The sequence below is a fragment of the Natrix helvetica genome, assembly GCF_964273705.1.
Source record: "Natrix helvetica genome assembly, chromosome: Z".
Taxonomy (NCBI): domain Eukaryota; kingdom Metazoa; phylum Chordata; class Lepidosauria; order Squamata; family Natricidae; genus Natrix; species Natrix helvetica.
In genome coordinates, this window is record NC_138554.1 from 105,760,962 (window position 1) to 105,781,909 (window position 20,948).

The 20,948-nt window shown below is 41.6% G+C and overlaps 1 protein-coding gene across 1 annotated transcript in view; it reads right to left on the reverse strand.

Annotated features, from left to right (window-relative positions):
- SCIN (scinderin) overlaps positions 1-20,948 on the reverse strand; it is a 58,042-nt gene that overhangs the window by 11,496 nt on the left and 25,598 nt on the right. The window contains exons 5-10 of the mRNA XM_081971309.1: positions 13,149-13,241; positions 9,093-9,225; positions 7,944-8,032; positions 3,255-3,470; positions 2,080-2,201; positions 543-633 (exon numbers count right to left, since the gene is read on the reverse strand). Of these exons, the coding sequence (XP_081827435.1) occupies positions 543-633; positions 2,080-2,201; positions 3,255-3,470; positions 7,944-8,032; positions 9,093-9,225; positions 13,149-13,241 (744 nt within the window). The remainder of the gene's footprint in view (positions 1-542; positions 634-2,079; positions 2,202-3,254; positions 3,471-7,943; positions 8,033-9,092; positions 9,226-13,148; positions 13,242-20,948) is intronic.

Consider the following 20,948-nt stretch of genomic DNA (forward strand, 5'->3'; position numbering starts at 1 on the left):
GGGGCACCAACAACTTCCACTGGTTAATTGTTCTCACTGTTAGGAAATTTCTCTTTGGTTCTATGCTGCTTCTTTCCTTGATTAGTTTCTATCCATTGCTTTTTGTCTTGTCTTCTGGTGCTCTGGAAAATAGATTGATTCCCTCATCTTTCTGGTAGGTCCTCAAATATTGGAATATTGCTATTATGTCTCCCCTAGTTCTTCTTTCACCAGACCAGACATACCCAATTCCTACAAATGTTCTTCATAAATTTTAGCCTCCAGATCCCTAATTGTATCTTTAAGTGTAACAAAAAGTAAGGAGATATTTTTGTTCTCTGTAAAGAACAAGCAGCATTAAAAATAGCTAAAAATATCCATAAAGACCAAAAATGAATTAATGTTCTTGTTAAAACTGATTCGAAAAATATGAATATATTTGGTATGCAATTTAAAAGTGGTTTAAATTACATACCAAACACTGTTGCTTTATTTGTTATTTCTCTCATGTTCCCTCAAGTTTGTACCATCAAGATTTTCATATTTCCCAATAGAGTTCTAACCTGGACAGCGTGTCCGTCAAGTGATCGATCAAGTTGGACAGTTAAGAATGCTGAATGAGTAAGCTCATCGTTAGTTGCATGAGCTCCTTGCCTATGAACGGAAGAAGTACAATTAAATCTCATTTCAAATCAATCTTTCCAAGATTATACAAAGCATAACTTTTTTTTGAGTCAAGAAGCATAAAGTAGTGAGGTGAGAATACATTTGGAAAAAAAATGAAACCATAGAAATACAAAATTTATATAAGTAATCTTATTCCAAAAGCTACTTAAAATGATCAACAATTTAAAAGATTAGGATCAAGGCAGACACTAATAAGTAACAAGGAATTCTGTTCTATAGTAATAGAAGGGACATAAAGGAATCTTAAGTTTATCATAAAATGGGCGTTAGTTTCTTACCTGATATGCCCTTCTCTGGGCAGGTGGAGACAGCAGCCATGCATGGCTTAACTCTGTCAGTATCCAATAGGACTGAGTCTACCAAACATGACATCATAGTCTCTGAGGTGTGTCCTCCAGCTTTTTAGACTCAGTCAATTTTGGACTAGCTGTGCTAACTGCTTTCTCTTCCAGACTTTTTAGAACTCATTGCATCACAAATGTATTATACTTCACAGTTTGAGTGAGACAGAATCAAAAGTCAAAGGACTGAGGCTATATATCTTTTATCTAAAACAAAGTTGGTCTTTATTGTAAATGGAGCTATTTTGGAAGTAAAACTGAAGAGTTTTCTCTCTCTCTGGTTTTCAGCTGCTTGCCTTTCTTGTATAAACCAAGCTGGAATTTAAGCCAATTTAAGAAATATCTTTCCAGATTTCAACATTTTCTTCCACTTTGGCCACAGTGATAGCCAGATCTTTTATCTAGGCCATGAGTAATACAACCACAATTGTTACATTTCCTGGTTCTTTTCCACTTTCACCCATATAAGAAAAGCAAAGGTCAATTCCTTTCCCTTTTGTGAGCATGGTGGGGTAAAAACAGTTTTGCATGATTCCTGTCAAAGACTAGAAACTGGAGTGAACTCTTGTCAATTTATCTCAGTTAAAACAAAAGCGAAGGAATATCAATTTATCTCAGTTAAAACAAAAGCGAAGGAATAGCCAGTAGTCCCCCAAAACAAAAGGTCAATCTTTCCAGGTAGGCATGCACGGGGGAACCTTTACCTTTACCTTACCTAGTCCAATACAAAATGGCTGCCTAAAACAAAAGTAGAGACTGGGTAGGGTGTCATATCAATCAATCAGAATGAAGATATTTATTTTTAAAAATGGAATAAGGTGTCAGGAACCACTTTTGATGCAGCTCAGAAAACTCAGGTGAAAGTCCCTTTCTGAACAAGCTGAGAACTGGCAGAGGGTGATGCCATCCATTCTAGCTACCCCAAAATAATAGGAGGTCCATCCTTGTCCTAAGACAAGCTGAAGCACGGAACTATGCTTAGTATGAGTCTCTATGCCTGAAGTAACCGAAGGTTTTCAGACAGACTATTCAAATCATATTAACACAATAATAGCACATTAACTAAACATACCATGTGTAGATAATCTTGCCCTTAGGGTAGGTGTACAATACGATGTAGCAGTCACCACCATAAAACTGCCCATAGCTACCAGGTTCTATAGGGATTCTGCCATTACTTTCAACTCGCCAAATCTAAGAAAAATAAGGTATGAATGGGAAACTACTGTACATAGCTTTTGCAGATCCTCAAACAGAATTTTTGATACACTATCATTTCCAGACGGATAATCTGCCTGAAATCTTTTGTAGCATAAATAAATCCTGGGGCATATTAAGGAATAAGTTTACTTTTTTTCCTATTTAGAAACATTAAAGACACACTTATAATTTAATATTAAATGTCAAAATAATAACTTTTACTTAATTCAGATTTGGTACCTCAGACATCTATGACTCTGAGAAAAAGAAAGAATTAGTATCCTACAACCCTTAAATGGTATTTTATTTGTGGCTTCAACAGAGATCTCTTGTCTATAGGAACACTATTGAAGAAATTATGCATGTTGTGTTTTGTTAAGAAATCACACAGTATAATAATTCTCATCTTCCTGTGCAATATAAATTAGAAGGGGATAAATTATAACAGATTTTTTTTAATCTGCAAGGGATCTGCAACTGAGGAAATCCTTTTCCACTTCATTGGATTCAGTTCTAGATATCTTGGGAATTCAATGGAAACAAACAACGAAACTTCCAAGTTTTGTTTTAATCCACAGAATATAAACACGTCTCACTTCCCTTAATTAATTATAGATACAGGAAGCAATCATCACTGGGAATAACGCATGCAGGAATGGGGGGGGGGTCTTTTTCTATCTCTTCCTTACTTGTAGTTTAAATAAAAATTACCCCCTCCCTGATATTTTTCTCTAAGATTCCCCTTTAATACCAAGAAAGGCTTTTCTGAAGCCTGGGTGGGGATGCAGAAGTGAAAGAACAATCAATCACCCGTCCCCTGATCTGAGGACGAGGTGTAAAGTTTGCTGCAGCTGCACTTGCTAATAGTGAAAGTGTTGTGCAAAGATATGTCCGTGTATCTCGCAATAAAGTTTTATATTTATGAGCCAAAATACCTCAATTACAACGTGTACTGTGATAATAAAAATATTACAAAAATACTATCATAAAGCAAAACAATTAAGTATTGGAAGTTGACAGCAATATAAGGTCAATATGCATAAATACCTCCACTTTCCCAGAGCCATCATCTATCATGTTGTGCTGGGCTGCCATCTGGGGAGATTCATGTAACTTGCTGGCATCAAATTCAATTGGTTCAATTTTTGCCACTCTCTCCATGACATGCACTTTTCCAAAGCCATTGCTTTGATCTTTGTCTTTCCAATCTTTAAAGAACTGTTTGAAGATGGGTGTCTCACCTCCTTCTGGAAGAATCTGAATCTATATGTCAAATCACAGAAATATATATATATAGTACTATTTTCCTCCTATATCAGTGATGGTTAACCTCCTTCAGCACCGAGTGCCGAAACTGGACCATGGGTGCCCTGGAGCACCAGAACTTGGAAAAGAGCAGCTGGCTGGTGCTCATGTGCGTGGCATCCAGCTGCACTTCTGGGTTCCACTGCGTGCATGAGGGCCAGACAGCTGGTCTTCACATGAAGCGCGCCAGAACCAGGAAGAGAGTGTGCCGTAACCCAGAAGAGCAGCTGCCAATGGCGTGCATGCCCACTATGCATGTCACCTCTGGCAGATGTGCCATAGGTTCGCCATCACCATCCTATATTGTAGGGAAAATGTATCAAACAGTACTTGATCCAATCTCTAACTATGCCCCAGATCATAGGGCATATTTAAAGATTGGATCATATTCCATAATATTCTGGAATACAAACAAGACTGCATAATTATCATTATTATTTCAAATTTACTCATCATGTGTCTCAGCCAATATTGTTGACTTTCTTCTTAAAGATTTAAATCCTATCAAGGGGCCCATGAACTGACCAAAACACAATTGACACCACTGTAGATTTCTTCCCAATATTTGCAATCTCTATTTCCAAACACTAGTATTTTGTAATAGTTTCTCATTCCTTCTTTTCAGCCTTGGTCTCTTGGAATAGCTTCACTGATAAACAATTTATAGTTATTTTCAATGACAATGATTTGGTTTGATATATTTCAGATAATCACTTTGAAGGTGACAACGTATACATTTTTGCTCTGTCATTTTCAATTATGCTATAGTGAATTCACCTCACAAGTAATTCTTATTGATAGTGAAACCATAGTTTTTATGTAACTGCTGATATCTTGCATGAAACCAGCCCCTGGTGCCAAAAAGGTTGGGGATCATTGTCTAAAAGTAATCATTAAATCATTTTTCCTCTATAACTTGCATGCAATTTATCAATTTCAAGCAAACTTCATTTTTTTACTACTTCTGAACCATTTTTCTCTTTAAAAGTTTACACAATTTTCTCTAATCCATTTTCAGTAATGTAACTCTCAGTAATGTCCTTTTGTTATTTTAAATGGGATGATCTCATAGTTCTGTCCCGAAAAGTAACGTTACTTTGTTTTTAAATATTTATGGATATGTTAACAATGTTTTACATTCATTTATATTTATTTTAATTTTGCTTAGGTTTACAAACATTAATCCACTCTGATGGTACAGGTAGTTTTTGAGTTATGAATGTAATGGAGCCTGCCCATTCCATTTGTAACCCAAGGATTCATGGAAATGATATCTCGTATGTTGAAAGGATCACTCCTTCCTTTTGCTCATGCATTTGCTAATCAAATTAGAGACTCGTTAAGTGCACACGAGGTATTTCAGGATATGTAAGGCCATTGGGGGCCTATGATGGAACAAGCCATCTGCCTAAAACCACCCAAGGCCACTTTGACCAGTGCTTCTCAATTATTTTCTGTCATGCCCCCCCTAGGAAGAAGAAAACATTTCGCGCGCCCCCCCCCCGCGCGACTGTAAATAGTATAATTTGTCTATAAAATTGTTATAAGTACACCTCTGCATAACATAGCACACCGGTCTTTCCTCGACTCCCACCGTAGTCACATGCTTTCTTTCCTCTTTCCCTCTTACTTGTCTATCCTTCCTTCCACCTTCCCTTCCTCCTTCCCTTCCTTCCTGCCTCCCTTCCAGTTCCCTCCTTCCTCTTTCCCCCTGCCTGCCTGCCTTCTTTCCTCTTTCCTTATCCTCCTATCCTTCCTTTCTCCCTCCCTCCTTCCCTGCCTCCCTTCCAGTTCCATTCTTCCCTCCTTCCTTCTGCCTCCTTCCTGCCTGCTTGCCTTCTTTCCTCTTTCCCTCTTGCTTGTCTATCCTTCCTTCCACCCTCCCTTCCTCCTTCCCTTCCTTCCTGCCTCCCTTCCAGTTCCCTCCTTCCTCTTTCCCCCTGCCTGCCTGCCTTCTTTCCTCTTTCCCTATCCTCCTATCCTTCCTTTCTCCCTCCCTCCTTCCCTGCCTCCCTTCCAGTTCCATTCTTCCCTCCTTCCTTCTGCCTCCTTCCTGCCTGCTTGCCTTCTTTCCTCTTTCCCTCTTGCTTGTCTATCCTTACTCCTTCCTCCCTTTCTTCCCTCCCTCCCTGCCAGCAGCTCCTCCAGCATCCCAGCTGGAAGCAGCAGCACAACAGTCGCCGTTACCAGGGGCGAAGGGGTGGCGGTGGCAAGATCGGGCGACCGCCGCCCCTTTGTCCCTTCCCCAACAGTGGCTGTTGCGCTTCCGCTTCCAGACGGAATGTTGGCGGTGGAGCTGCTGGCGGGGAGGCGAGCTACCTGCATAAAGACGCCGCCGAGGGCATGGCAGAATATATCCCGGCTTGAAGTGGCAGCGCTGGGGACTGCTCAGAGACTCATCAGAGCCGCGGGCTGGAGCTGTGCAAAAAGTCTGCTTGGGCTGGGGGGGGGAGGGAGGGAAGCCTGGGACAGCCATGCTTCCCTCCCTCCCACCCCCGCCCGAGCAGGCTTCTTGCACAGCTCCAGCCCGCGGCTCTGATGAGTCTCTGAGCAGTCCCCAGCGCTGCCACTTCAAGCCGGGATATATTATGCCTCGCCCACGCCGCCGCCGTTGCACCCAGATGGAAAGGGAGCCTTCGCGCCCCCCTTTACGGAGCCTCGCGCCCCCCCAGGGGGGCGCGCCCCACTATTTGAGAACCGCTGACTTTGACCCACTGAAATACCTCATGCTCCCTACAATTGCTTCCCTCCAAACTGCCATGCCAGGTCATTTACCTTGTGAAGATCTAGCAAGCAGTCTCCTCTCCATCCTGTCAGATGTGCGTGCCCCTCTACAGTTTGGTTCGGACCTCTGCAAGCCTCACCCGGCAGATTGCTGGCCAAAAGAGAGCTTCTGAAGGTTGACTCTTCCCCCCTGATGCTCTGTTTGGGCCTCCACGGACCTCCCCTAGCCTGTTGCAGGCCGAAATGGAGTTTCTAAGAGCTGGATCCATCCCTTGGAAGCTCCATTTTGGCCTGCAGTGGGTTAGGCAAGGCCTCTGGAGGCCCAAACGGAGTGTTGGAGGGGCAGATTCACTCCTCAGAAGCTCCATTTCAGCCGGCAACATTCAGGACAAATGTTGCAGAGCCACTGCAGTTGTTCGTAAAGGTGAAAAACTGCCATGGTGCTGCAACAGAGGTGGGTTTCTGCTGGTTCGGTCCAAATCATGTGAACTGGTAGTGGTGGCAGTGGGAGGCATCATGCACATGAGCAAACTGATAGTAAAAAAAATGTAAACCCACAACCGTGCTGCAGGAATCATAGTTTTGGGACTTGTTCGCAAACGCAAACGCTAGGGAGCGCTTATAGCGTAACTTTGGGCACTTGCTAAGGAAATGCTTGTAACTCGAGAATTATCTGTACTTGGAATCAATATTCTTTTAGAATTTATTTTGATTAGCTCTAAATTTTAAATTTTGTTTGAATTGGCTTTTATGACCATTATATTACTTGGTATGTGTTTTTTTTTCTGATAATAACATAGTCTCTGTTTTAGTTCTTCTTGATAATAAATTGTAGTTTTGGTTACATAAACTGATTTGTTTCACAAGTATTAATGCTGAAATAGTTTTCAGATTAATGTTCTGAAATATATCAAATAAGAGATATTTTTTGTTTGCTCTTTGTTTGCTTTAAGAAGGTAGTCTCATTCTTGCTATCAATTCTTACAAGTTTTTAATCACTTTTCCAGCCAATTCTTTTTGCCTTTCAGTTAGTTTTGGTTGCTGGAGCCTGCAAATTGCTGCCTTTTCTTACTTAAGTAGTTCATTTTCTTGCAAATCTTGACTCTCTTTTTCTATTTCTACCTGACAGACAAGAAAGCTTTATCATGCATTTGCAACTACTCAGATTTTTCCAAACCCTGTCCTCCCTCTGTCTATTGTAATTCTTTTCCAGGTAAGTGATCATTACTTCTTTCTTACTGCTTGAAATCTCTGTTGCATTTAAGTACATAGAATAATCAACATGAATGTTTATGCTCACGCAAAATAAATAGTAGGTGGATCTTTTTTGAGGTATTACTCTAGGTATTTCTAACAATTGTTAATAATGCCTGAAGACTTTGCTGCTTTTTAAATCACATATAGGTAATAGATTTTGTTAGATTGATTTTATGGCTTTTTGTTTACTTTAGGATTTTATGTTGCTGTTTTTTTAGTTTTTTTAATTTTGACAATCTTAATTTTTATAATAAATCGAAAACATTAAGCCTGGACATGAAATAGTAAATATTTTTTCTATCTGAATATTGGGAACATTTTAATATATAGGTAATATATTTTCTACCTCAGTTGTACCCATAGTAATTGGATTATGATAGCCTTACACCTGTAGTTAATATGACTTTAGAAATCTTATGTAAACAGCAGGTGTTTCTTAAATAAACATACCTGTGTGTTGAGAGGATAATTCATTTGTTGAACAAATTCCTCAGCTGATTTCATGGCAGCTCTCCTCTCATCTGGATTAGCATTTTTACCTTATTAATATAAAGTGACAGTTCATATTATAACCATGAAGTCATTAGATGAAAGAACACATCAGAAACTTCTTCAGAACTATTACTGACAGTTTTTATTTATTTATTGCTGAGTCTAAGCGCAATGTGATTTTTTTTTGGGGGGGAGGGGCAGCATAACTTCAAATGTCATAATAGAAAAGATTCCAGCAAAATGGTAGCGATTTATATTATTCACTGATTTAGAGAACAAAGCTTTTGATAAGTGGTAGTTATGAATTATAATCAAAAACTTAATTTAATCTGGTCAGGTTTGTGTTCTTTATTGACTACAGGAAAGAGATCTATCATAGTAGATTTTTATATCAGCTTTTTCATACTTGGCAACCTTAAGATGAGTAGATTTTTAACTCCCGAATCCCACCACCATCATGTTTAACAGTATTCCCAGCATGATGAATGTTTTACAGTATCAATACATTCCAAGCCACAAAGAAAAGAACAGGAAAAACAACACACACACACACACACACACACACCCCTAAGAAAATCTATGATAAATACATATTTAATGACTTCACAACACTACCATTTACATGTCCTAAACAGTTTTACTTTTATCGAAGAGCCAATTATAGATAATGAAAGCAAACAAAGACCCTTCATCTCTTCAGATACAAAGACTTCAGAATTTGTATCAATCAATGTATGTCCACATGCAAAACAAAGGTTTCCTTGGAGGACTATGATAGTGGAAACCCCAAAAGCAAATTCTTTCTGGTGGATAAAAATCTTAGGAAATTTCTCCTTTTCTTTTTGGTCATTTTCTTTAAAAAAAAAGATTTTTACTCTGTAGTTACAGTAATAAAGCAGGAAGCCAGAGTGATATGTTGAATCCAGATATTCAAAGGCCTTCAAACTTCATTTTCTTTAAAAAAAAAACATCTGACAAACTTTTCTAAGAGTATAACAGTCTAGCTAGGAAAATTGTGTCATGTCAAATTTTCTCTTCTGAGGCCAGCGTCTTTCATTTTAAACTTCTATTAGTATTTAAAAAGAAAGCAAAGAGACTTCCATTTACCTTTCCATACAAATATCTGTCTAGCTGCACCATAATCCAATATAAAACATTCTTCAGACAAAAGCATTGCTTTTGAGAAGGGATTTTCTTCTGCAACAAGTGTAATCTTCATAGAGCCACTGGCATCGGACACCTGAATATGCAGGACATTCACATTAAGATCAAATCACATTTCAAGTAATTTCACATGGTTACTACTTCTAAAGTTCATGTATGTGTCTAAGGATATACAGGGGGTGCCACTTCATTCAACTTTCAATTGTGTACTCCTGATGCAACAAAAGACAAAAGACTAGAATCTGGTTTCTATTGTTTTATTAATTTTACTGGCTTTGCTTCAGGGTATTGTAATACCGTGTTTCCCTGAAAATATGACCTGTCCTGAAACTAAAGCCTTGCCACATTTTTCACGTGGGCAAAAATATAAGCCCACCCCTGAAAATAAGCCCCCTGGACAACCCCTCCACCTCCGGCCAGGAAGAGCACCGCTCACCAACCTAGCGGTATTCCAAAGGCGCCAAGCCGCGGGAGCCGGGGGGAGGGGGAAAGGCACTCACGTTGCTTGGCACCTTCGGGATACCGCTAGTTGGGGAGTGGTGCCTGGCCAGAGGGGGGAGTTGCCGAGCGACTGCTTCCTTGTGAACTGGCTCCCGAAGAGCCAGGCACAGTCTCAGGGGCGAAGCAGCCATGAGGTGACCACGCTCATGAGCAGCCGCCCGGCAAACCTCTCCAGCCAGGCAGAGTGCCATTCACTGACCTAGGGGGTATCCCTAAGGCGCCAAGCCACGTGGCGCTCTACGTGCCCCCCAGCTCCCGCGGCTTGGCACATTAGGGATACCCCCTAGGTCAGTGCATGGAGCTCTGCCCGGCAGAGGGGGATTGCGCAAGCATGTGTTCCGCCCCCAGCAAGCATGCCTCCCAGCCTCACCATGCCCTGGCCTAGCTCTCCCTGCAGGGCCAGGGCGCCACCGCCACCGCGCTCTGACCATAACTTCTTCTCCGGCTTCCAAACTCCAAAACTCGGCTGCCGAGTCTTCCAGCAGCGGCTGCTCTAGGAGTGTGCTCTATGGTTGTGGGCTGGCTGCCGGAAAACTCTCTGTCCAGAAGAATCTCTGTCCAGCAGTCAGCCCTCAACCATACAGCGAACTCCTACAGCGGCTGCTGCTGGAAGACTCGGCAGCGGAGTTTTGGAGTTTGGAAGCCAAAGAAGAAGTTATGCTTAGAGTGTGGTGGCGAAAGCGGCGACAGCACCCTGGCCCTGCAGGGAGACCTTGGCCAGGGGATGGTGAGGTTGGGAGGCATGCTTGCTGGGCGAAGAACAGGCACTCGCGCAACCCCCTTCTCCAGCCGGGCAGAGCTCCATGCACTGACCTAGGGGGTATCCCTAATGTGCCAAGCTGCAGGAGCTGGGGAGTGGGCAGAGCATCACATGCCTTGGCGCCTTAGGAATACCTCCTAGGTCAGCGAATGACACTGCCTGGCTGGAGAGGGGGTTTGCCAGGTGGTTGCTCATTAGAATGGTTACCTCATGGCTGCTTTGCCCCTGAGGCTGTGCAGCAAAGCAGCAGCTACCCGGCAGCCCCAAAACAATAAACCCTCCCCCTACAATAAGCCCAAGGCCATATTTCGTGGGGCAAAAGAAAATAAGACGTTTTATTTTCGGGGAAAACCTGTAGCAATAGCAGTTAAACTTATATACTGCTTCACAGTGCTTTCCAGCCTCTGTAAGCGGTTTACAGAATCAGCACATTGCCCCCCAAAATCTGGGTCATTTCACCAACCTCGAAAGCATGGAAGGCTGAATCAAGCTTGAGCTGGTGGGACTTGAACTGCCAAACTGCTGGCAAATAATAGTCAGCAGAAGTAGTCTACAGTACTGCACTCTAACCACTGTGCCACTGTGGCCCCTAAGGTAATGACCTTAGATTAAAACTATAAAAATTAAGTAAATTGTAATTATTTAAATTAAGTAATCTTAAATAATGTACATTAAAACTTTAAAAATGAATTATTACAGATGGATCTCTGCAAAGAAAAGAGGCTGAAGGTTTACTAATAACATTCTTTATTGAGTTATCTCCTAATAACCCCAATTTCTTTTCCTGGAGCAGAAGGGAAGGAAAACAATTGCTGCCTTCATCTCATTAGACATAACAAATTGGTGCTATAAAAAATGAATATGCAAGAAGCCAAAAATTAAAGCCTTTCCTACATACGCTTTAATTTCCTAGTCATGCTAAAAACAGGAAGCATTAAAACCAGCAGGGACTGCAAATTAGAAGCTTTTCTGTTACTCTGTAAAGATCCTTTATCCGAATACGGTCTATTTAGTAGTAAATATATCACATGCTTTGGAAAGATGAACCAGCTGTACAGGATCAAATATAACACTATTAAATATACGTAAATCCTTTCCAGTTACTCAAGGTGATGCTTTTACAGTGCCAAACATCTTTCTATAAATATGTGCCAGCTTTCTTTTACCCCAGACATAAAAAGGTGGTGAATCAGTGTTTCATTCAATTCTATTTCTCAAAGAACCAGGTGTGCTCTCATGCTTCATCTCCCATTGTTTCCAGAAGAGGGAGCTGTACTATTATACTTTATAATTTAGGTAATTTCTTTTCTCACTTATAATGCATTAGAATTCAAAAATCAAGTTAACTATTTTATAGCATTAAAATCAAGTCACTGAAATTCTTTAGAGAGGCTGTCACTCTGAAATTGTATGAGCAATGAAAATCAGTAAGAATTTCTATTGTTTAAGTCACAGGCCAGAAAAACAGGATAAAGCTTATAATTTCAATTTAAGGAATAACATGAGGTGTTGTTTGTGAAGTGGTTCTTATTGTTAATCACTGAGAATAACTAGGTAATCGAGAATAGCTGACACCTTTTTCTTGATCACCTTTTCCTAAGGGAAGCAGTGGACTGACAATTTCTCTTCTCTCACACAATAACTATTTATAATTGCTTCTGCATACATTTGTAATTACTTAGGCATATAATTGCAGGCAAATATTAGCACTTGATGTTTTTTCTGGAATGGAGGACTGTAAAATGTCAAAAGTCCTTTTCTGTTATTCAGTTGATAGTGAAAGTCTTGAAACTGGGTAGAGGATCAACATGCATAATAGTCCATTCACTTTTCTCCTTATTTCAAGGTTTCAGTTGGATGATCTCAAGGGAAGCCACATTTGCATTTACTTAAATGTAAATATACACCCTCCATAAAATGTTTGCTTTAATAGGGCGTCAGTTAATACAGAAAATAAACATAGTACCTTTAAGGGTAAAGCTATTAGAACATAGGTTCAAAGTGTCAGGTTGAGGGCAACAGGCAACAGCCATGGATGAACACAGCATGGTCTCTTACAATGTCATAATCCAAATACCAGCATTAGATTTTGAATCCTGATACAAATTTAAATATGTAAATTACAATATGTGATGATATTAATCCTCATGATGATATTAAATGAGTAATCCTTATTTAATAGCTACAACTGAGCCATTAATAAGTCATGCAGTCATTTGACAGATCACCATGTGACCTGACTCAATTTTTACAACCATTTTTATTATAGTCATAAAGCAAGTCAAAAAAAGTCATAAAATTGGATCACTTGACTAGGACGCAGCAGTCAGTCATGTATGCAACCTAGTTACTAAGCACCTGAAATGCAATCACATGATTGTGGAGTTTGTGTGTGGTAGTTGTAATGTCTGAGATGGATCATAATTATCTTTTGGAGGGCATGTCATAACATTGAATTGTCATTAAGCAACCAGTTGTTAAGCAAGGATTACCTTGAAGCATGTTTCACCAATTTCTGTACTTGCCAAACCAGTACAGTACCTGTGGATATACATTGCATATCTTTAATGTGGTAAATCTGTCATAGATTTAAATGGCTGAAAGTATTTGAATAACTGATTTAGACTGCCAGGAAGGGTATGAAAGTAAGTATATCACAGTAGCTGTATCAAACCATTAAAAGACCATGCTTTCATTGCTTCATATAAAAAGAACTGCATAACAAAGAGGATTCTTACCATGTAGAGTTTAGCATTTCTCCTGTTAGTAATATCAGCTGCCTCGTCATCATTGTCATTGCCTTCCTGAAGATTTTGCTTGGGTCCTAAAACCTGAACATAAAGAAGTTGGGTTGAAAGAGAGATAGGATGTCAAAGTAATATAAATAAAATAACTATTTTTACTTATGAATAAACATTCTTGACCATTTTTGGGGTGATTTTGGTTGTTTCAAAGTGGCATCAACATAAGCCCACCTAAATTTTACAACTTCAGTCAGATGCCTCATGCCTTTGGAAAGATGGATCACAAGGGGTTGATCTGAAACAGACACACACTAGGAAGGTAGTGAGTATTAAACTTGTTCATTCACATATTTATCCAATGGAAATATTTCACTTTCTCTCAGCCAGTGGTGGGTTCCTACCGGTTCGGACCGTTTCAGCCAGACCGGTAGGGGTTTGGCAGCCTGAATCATTGGAACCAGCAGCGACCCAGGCCTGACATGCCCTAAAACCGGTTCTCCAAGTCATCTTGTTTTTGAGTTCTGCACATGCGCAGAACAATTTTAACTGCACTGGGCATGTGCACACAAAGCGCTCACATGAGCAAACCAGCCTTCAGCAATGTGATCCTGACCCAAATCTATTCTCTGCTTATAATGGTAGCAGAACTATAAATAGTTGCTTTATAATCATAGCAAAAGTTATTTAAAAATATGATCACTTCATTGGATTCCTCCTGTCTTGAACAGCGTATGGCAGTGATGGCGAACTTTTTTGCCATTGCTTGCCAAAAGCCGGGAGAAGCGCAGGAGGTGTCATGCGCACGCATGCCCACACCCATAATTCTATGTGCCCTGCCCCATACCTGCATGTGACCCCCCCCCATGCATGCATGTGCGACCCCGCCCTCCCTCCGCTTTTGGCATGCTTTTGGCATGGTGGACCTGTTTTTCGCCTTCCCCAACTCCAGAGGCTTTCTAGGAGCCTGGGGTGGGGGGCGAAAATGGCTTCAGAGAGCCTCCAGAGGGTGAAAAATAGCCCAATATGCCAACCAGAAATCTGTTCCCGAACTTTCGGTTTGCATGTTGGGCTGTTTTTCGCTTTCAGGAGACTTCCCTGAAGCCTCCAAAGGGCAAAAAATGGCCGAAAATCATGGCCAAAATCAGATGGCCAGCATGCGCATGCGCACTGGAGCTAACAGGGCAACACCTCATTTGCCCTCAGAAATGGTTTCACATGCCACCTGCGGCATGCATGCCATAGGTTCACCATCAGGGGCACATGGCATTTCTTGGTATTCTGGTAGCTTCTGGTATTGTTTTTAGTTTATGCCTATTGTTTTCAGCTTATGCCTATTGTTTGTTTTTATATGTTATGTGATTTCTTCATATTTTCTGATTCTTTTTTTACTTTTGTCCCAATAATGACTCTAAACTAAGCCTTGAAGAATTTGGTAGTGTCACACTATCTTTCACATTTGATTCCAGAAAGGTGCTTTGCAGCATATGGATACACAGACAGGCCGATTTTCATCCTATTAAAGCAGCTTCATGTTTTTGCAAGACTGAGCAATACAATCCTCAGCTACCACATGCAAACACTGGGAAAACACTGGGAAAACACAAATGCCCAAACAATAGCAGAAAGGCAAGCACTTAGCAGTGGCTCCAAACCAAATTGACTGACAGCCCATTGGTTAATAAGTCCACAAGATAGGATTAATGCCAAAGGATATAGTTCTTCCTGTTGTGGCCCATGCCAATTTCATAAGTGTTTCTTTGTAACTCCTTTGAGTTCCAATTTCCATGGAAGTTCACACAGAAATATTTCATAATGTTCTCTTGAATTTATTCTTTCATAAAGTGTACTTTTCTAAACATATACATCTTTCAAGAAAGTCTAAAATATGTATTTCAGTTATGTTTTCTATCATAAAATTCAAACAAGTGGAAAAACCAATCTACCTATTAGTTGGTCTGGTCACATTGTCAAAATTTAAAATACAGTATCAAAGAACAAACTAAATACTTAAAGAAGATTTATGGAAATTATGGTATGTGTACATCAATGAACAGGACGAACTTATTAAATTTTTTGAAAGGTTTAGAAAAATGTTACTAAGAGAGATTACATAAGTCATTTTATATAAACCATTCTGTCGCTACCTTGCCTCCCCAAAACTAGGAATATTTTGGACCAATTACAAGAAAGATAAAATCTTTAAGTTTAGCTTGAGTTCTGGTGACTCCATGAATATGTCCACTGGTTTTCCTGGAAGAAGTAGATTGTCATTGCCTTCTTCATTTCCGAGAGGTTTTTTTTAAATTTTCAAACTAGCTCAGAAGCTCTGATATTTCCTAGAAGTCTCCCATACAAGTACTAATTAAGCCTGCTCAATTTCCAAACCCATTTTATACACCTGTTAATGAATGACAGAATGCATTGATACCAAGGCACATAATAACGATGAAGATAGCTCAGTACTAAAATGAACCTATTTATAAATATTTATCTAAGGGCCAAATCTTGTGCAAATCTCAAAAACAGATGCACACTTTTAACAATTGCCAAGTTTATATAATTTGATATTCTGGATGTAAAAAAAAGGTTCTTGGACACCATACACATTTTAATGGTAGAAAGAAATATAATTTCAAGATATAACTATATCTGTACAATTAAAATGAGAAAATCACAAAAGCAAATTCTTAAAAATTGAGCTACATAGGCTCAATGTGGGAGTGTTGGAAATTCACTGTCCAGTATAAATACATCACTGAATTCTCTTCATATTTAGTAAAGAAAAACTAACTTCATTTGGCTTAATGAAGTTAATGTCTAACCAGAATAGATTTAAATACGATAACTGCAACGCAGTATTACCCAGGTCAGGATATATATTTATGATGCAGAGTTCCATGTTGACAATGCAAATATTTGATAAGGGAGAAACAGCAAAGCAATATAGTATAAAGATAACAAAAGCACTTTAAGCATATCTAAAACAACAAGCTATCTCTATATTTTTCTGTCCTAGCAAGATATTATGCAATAATATAAATAAAATTGTATTTGACAGCTGGCAAGTACAGTGGCATTATCTTATTCCTGGTATATATGGCCCTTTCTTACTTTGCTGGAGAGATTAAGATCAGACCTAACAGTAATTATTTTCAGGGTAGTTGGGAAAATGATCAACTGCCAAATTAAACAATTCCTCCAATTCCACCCCATATATCATTTTTTCATCAATTACAGTATACTGATGATCAGTCTGTTTTTAGTCTTATTTTAAACTACTGTTTATGAAATCCCTGAATTATGTGGGTTGCTTGGATGATCATTTTTGCTTCTACATATCAATCTTTATGTTAAGTCATGATCAGGGATTTTTCTCATATGTCCTCCATGATGATGAACATAATTTCCTTTGTTCTAAGATGTTTTCAGTTGAATGGGTTATAATTAATGAAATAACATTTTGATTAAATCTGAGGATTCCTTTTTACATGCATGAAAATGCTTAGTGGGCCTAATCTCAAAGGTACTTTTTTTTCAAAAGGCAACTGGACTTTGTAGCACCTTTGAGACAATCATGACCTGGATGACTGAGAATCTCCATAGGCCAAATAGACATAGGCAATGTTTGTCTCAGACTAGCACATGGCACTTCCTTGTAGGAAGTGGGCACAAAAGTGAGATGTGGCTGAGGAAAAACCAGAGCATCAGACAATGGCCTGGAGAGGAAGTCCAATGGCATTGGCAGAAGCACTGAGTGAAAAGGGCAAAAAGAGGAAGCCGGTACTTGCCAGTTTTCTCTGGTAACAGCATTAAGTTAGAAGTAGGAGAAAGAGCAGGCAAGTAACTTCAGAGACATCTACCAAGTCAATATTGTACATCTGGAATACTTGGCTTTTAAGGCACACACTGAAGAAAACAACAGGAATGGACAACTTGGGGTACAATTGATCCAAGGTCTATTTGACTACACTTTCAAACTGGCTTCCAAAAAATTTTTCAGGGGTTTTTGTGCTCCTGTAATTAGCCTCGTGAGAAGGAAGTTTGAGATTTCTAAGCAGTTTTAAACTTTGTTTTAATGCATTTGGGTTTTTGTTTTAAAGTTTAAAGAGTTTTAAAGTTTTAAATGTTTTAAAACTACTTAAAGGCTGATAATTCAAGGATTTTTTTTTAAAAAAAAAACCTCAACTGCCCTTTTTAACAAGTAGCAGCTTCCAAAACATGTCAACTGGCTTCTTTATTGTAAAGAAAGATTGTAATTATTGTCCCAGGTAAATTTGGGCTAAAGCCATTCCAAGCATGGCTTAATCTGTTGTTCCGGCAAGAACCATTAATTTAGACATTCATGAACCAAATCTTTCAGAAGTAAATGAATGTCATGCTCCACCTAAATTATCCAGGATTGAGTTCCTAGTGCAGTGATGGCGAACCTTTTTTGGCTCGCGTGCCACAAGTGGGGGGAGCACAGGGGGGTCGAGTGCAGGCGTGCCACACCCATAATGTAATGCGCGACACCCCCCCAGTGCGCATGTGCGCAAAATGCGCGACCCCATTTTTACATGGTTTTTTTGCCCTCCCCATGCTCCAGGGGCTTTATAGGAGCCTGGGGAGGGCGAAAAGAGCCTCCCCCGACCCCCCGGAGGCCCTCCAGAGCCTTCAGGGACTGTCCAGAGGCTTCCCTGAAGCCTTCGGAGTGCTTAAAACCACCCTCCGAGCAAACCGGAAGTGACTTCCGGGTTGCTCGGAGGGTTGTTTTAAGCGCTCCGAAGGCATCAGGGAAGCCTCGGACGGTCCCTGAAGCCTTCGGAACGCTTAAAACCACCCTCCGAGCAAACCGGAAGTGACTTTCGGGTTGCTCGGAGGGTCGTTTTAAGCGCTCCGAAGGCATCAGGGAAGCCTCGGACGGTCCCTGAAGACTTCGGAGCGCTTAAAACCACTCTCCGAGCAAACCGGAAGTGACTTCCGGGTTGCTCGGAGGGTCGTTTTAAGCGCTCCGAAGGCATCAGGGAAGCCTCGGATGGTCCCTGAAGCCTTCGGAGCGCTTAAAACCACCCTCCGAGCAAACCGGAAGTGACTTCCGGGTTGCTCGGAGGGTCGTTTTAAGCGCTCCGAAGGCATCAGGGAAGCCTCGGACGGTCCCTGAAGCCTTCAGAGCGCTTAAGGCATCAGGGAGGCTTCAGGGACCGTCCCTGAAGCCTTCGGAACGCTTAAAACGACCCTCCGAGCAACCCGGAAGTCACTTCTGGTTTGCTCGGAGGGTGGTTTTAAGTGTTCCGAAGGCTTCAGGGACGGTCCCTGAAGCCTCCGGGGGGGGCAGGGGGCTCTTTTCGCCCTCCCCAGGCTCCTATAAAGCCTCTGGAGCCAGGGGAAGGCGAAAAATAGCTTTTAAAAAGGTGAACTCAGCTGGCCAGCGCACGCATGCGCGCTGGCCAGCTAACAGGGCAGCGCCTCGCGTGCCCTGACAAATGGCTCCGCATGCCCCTTGTGGCAGCGTGCCATAGGTTCGCTATCATGGTCCTAGTGTATCTCAGATACTTACTAACAAATATCAACTCTGTTTTGAGGTAATTTAATCTAATCCATCCTATTTAATCTAATCCATCCCCTAATCTAATCTAATACAGCCTCCTAAAACCTGTTCAAGATTTTCACAGAATCTCCAATTTGGCCTGGAATGGCAGTGAAAGAATTTTCAACATGTCAGGTACATTTTACTCCAAAGTAAACAATATTTCCCAGCAGTTTCATAGAAGTGTTAAATAACGAAGTACTCTTTAAGATAAGTTTTAACCACCTCCTGAATCTAGTCATACTTGCACCGCTCAACTACACAAAGGATTCAGAAATATGGTTTTATTCTACAGCAGCCTAATCATCTATCATTAAAAGCATAATAATGTTAACTTTCTGTTTGGTTTCAAAAGAAATTGAAATTGGAGGAATATGGTTAGTGTCAACGCCTAAAGCGTTTCCATGACTACTATCAACTTGAGAAGCGGGGGGGAATGCCATGCATACTTTTGGCCGGAGTAAAAGTCTCATATTGCTGAACTGGGATGTGAATGCGCATGTCCACAACCCTGCCATAATGTCCTATTGGAGAATGTGATTGATGACCTCAGCCAGAGGGGAGGGGGCACAGGGGTAAAGGTCAGATGGCATTAAGTGAGATTTCGTTTCAGCTACACAGAAGTCTGTGCCAAGATGTTAGTCCTAATAAATGAATGTTTTTTTTTTAATCTTGTCTCGGGGCTCGTAAATTAATTAGGGCAACTCTTGGAAACTTCACAGATAGCTGAAACTGACTTTTAAAATATTTTTTTTCAGGGTTTCCTGAGGCCCGGGCTCTACGAGCACTCCCCCCCCCCCATGTTTGGGTTGCTTGGAGGGAAAATCAGGCAGCAGGAGATTGATTGCAGCTGGAGGTATGCGGCAAAGCCAAACAGGGATGCCTTTCTCAGAAGCAGAAGCAAGAGGAGATAAGTACTGGTGGAAATTCCCTTGCCCTAGTCCCTCAAGCCAGCTGGCATGGGGGGACTGGAAACAAGCCAGGCTCCCAAAGCCCCAAATGTCTCCCGAGGGAGCGCAAAAGAGCAATAGAGGGAGGATTTTTACCGAGCCACCTTTCATGATGAGGACCCATCATGTCGTCCAAAAGAGAGGGGAGGGACATCTGATCTTGTTGAACGAAAGATGCAGACTGGAGCGCAGCCCCCCCTCTCCCCCCATAGAAGGAGAAGGAGCCCAGAACAGCAACCAGTGCCTCTCCCACACAGCAGGCAGGCTGCCAAGAGCAGGCAACCCCCTCCCTCTCTCCAAACTAGGGGTGAAGAAGATGACCAGCCATATCAGGCGCAAGAATACCAAGGCCGACAGGAGGCTGGGGGATTAGGGCTGAAAGACCCACCCCAATTCAGGGGAAAGTTTGACGGAGACTCAGACCAGTTAGCCCTATTCCTTGATTCAGCTGATATCCACCTAGAACGCTCTGGGCACCTCTACCCATCCCCCAAAGCCATGGTGAATACCATCGCACAGAGTCTAGAGGGAGAAGCAAGGGAATGGCTAGCCGCCCTCCACAAGAGGAGAGCCCCCAACTGTAAGACATAGATGACTTCCTGCAACTGCTAGAGGCCGGATTTGAGGAGGTGAATGAGGATTCATATGCGGAAGAGGAACTCAGCAACCTAAAGCAGAGTGGCCGCCCCATCAAAGAGCCCATCAGTGAATTTAGGAGGGTCATAGAAAGGCTACCCTGTTTACCAGAGCGGCTGCTGGTGCATTTTTTCAGAACAAGCCTGGACAAGCAAATTGCCCAGGTAACTGCATACTGCAACATCCCAAATCAACTCTCTGAGTGGTTCCAAGTAGCAACAAAAGTCAACAGCAGGCTGCGCACCAACAACATGACAAAGCAACCGGACACACAAGAGAGAGGTCAACCCGACCTGAAACCACCCAACCGGCAGGAAACCACAGCACCACAGCAGGCTCTGAGACTAGCCCTCCCTCAGAGTCCGCTGAAATGCTACAGATGTGGGAGGATGGGCCACATGGCAGCTGCATGCCCAACCCCAGCCCCCAAACCAAGGCCAGACCCACCACCCAGGGCACAACCAGAACGAGGGTCCAAACAGACCACCAATATGTCCGGGAAAGCCCTCGAGGCTGCAAAGTCCCCTTTCCCCTCAGGCAAAAGTGATGGAACTCCAGGCAGCGACAACCAGTCGCCCGAATCATATGACAGCGAGGACGAGGGAGAAAATGACCCAATGGTGAGTGAATCAATTCACCCTT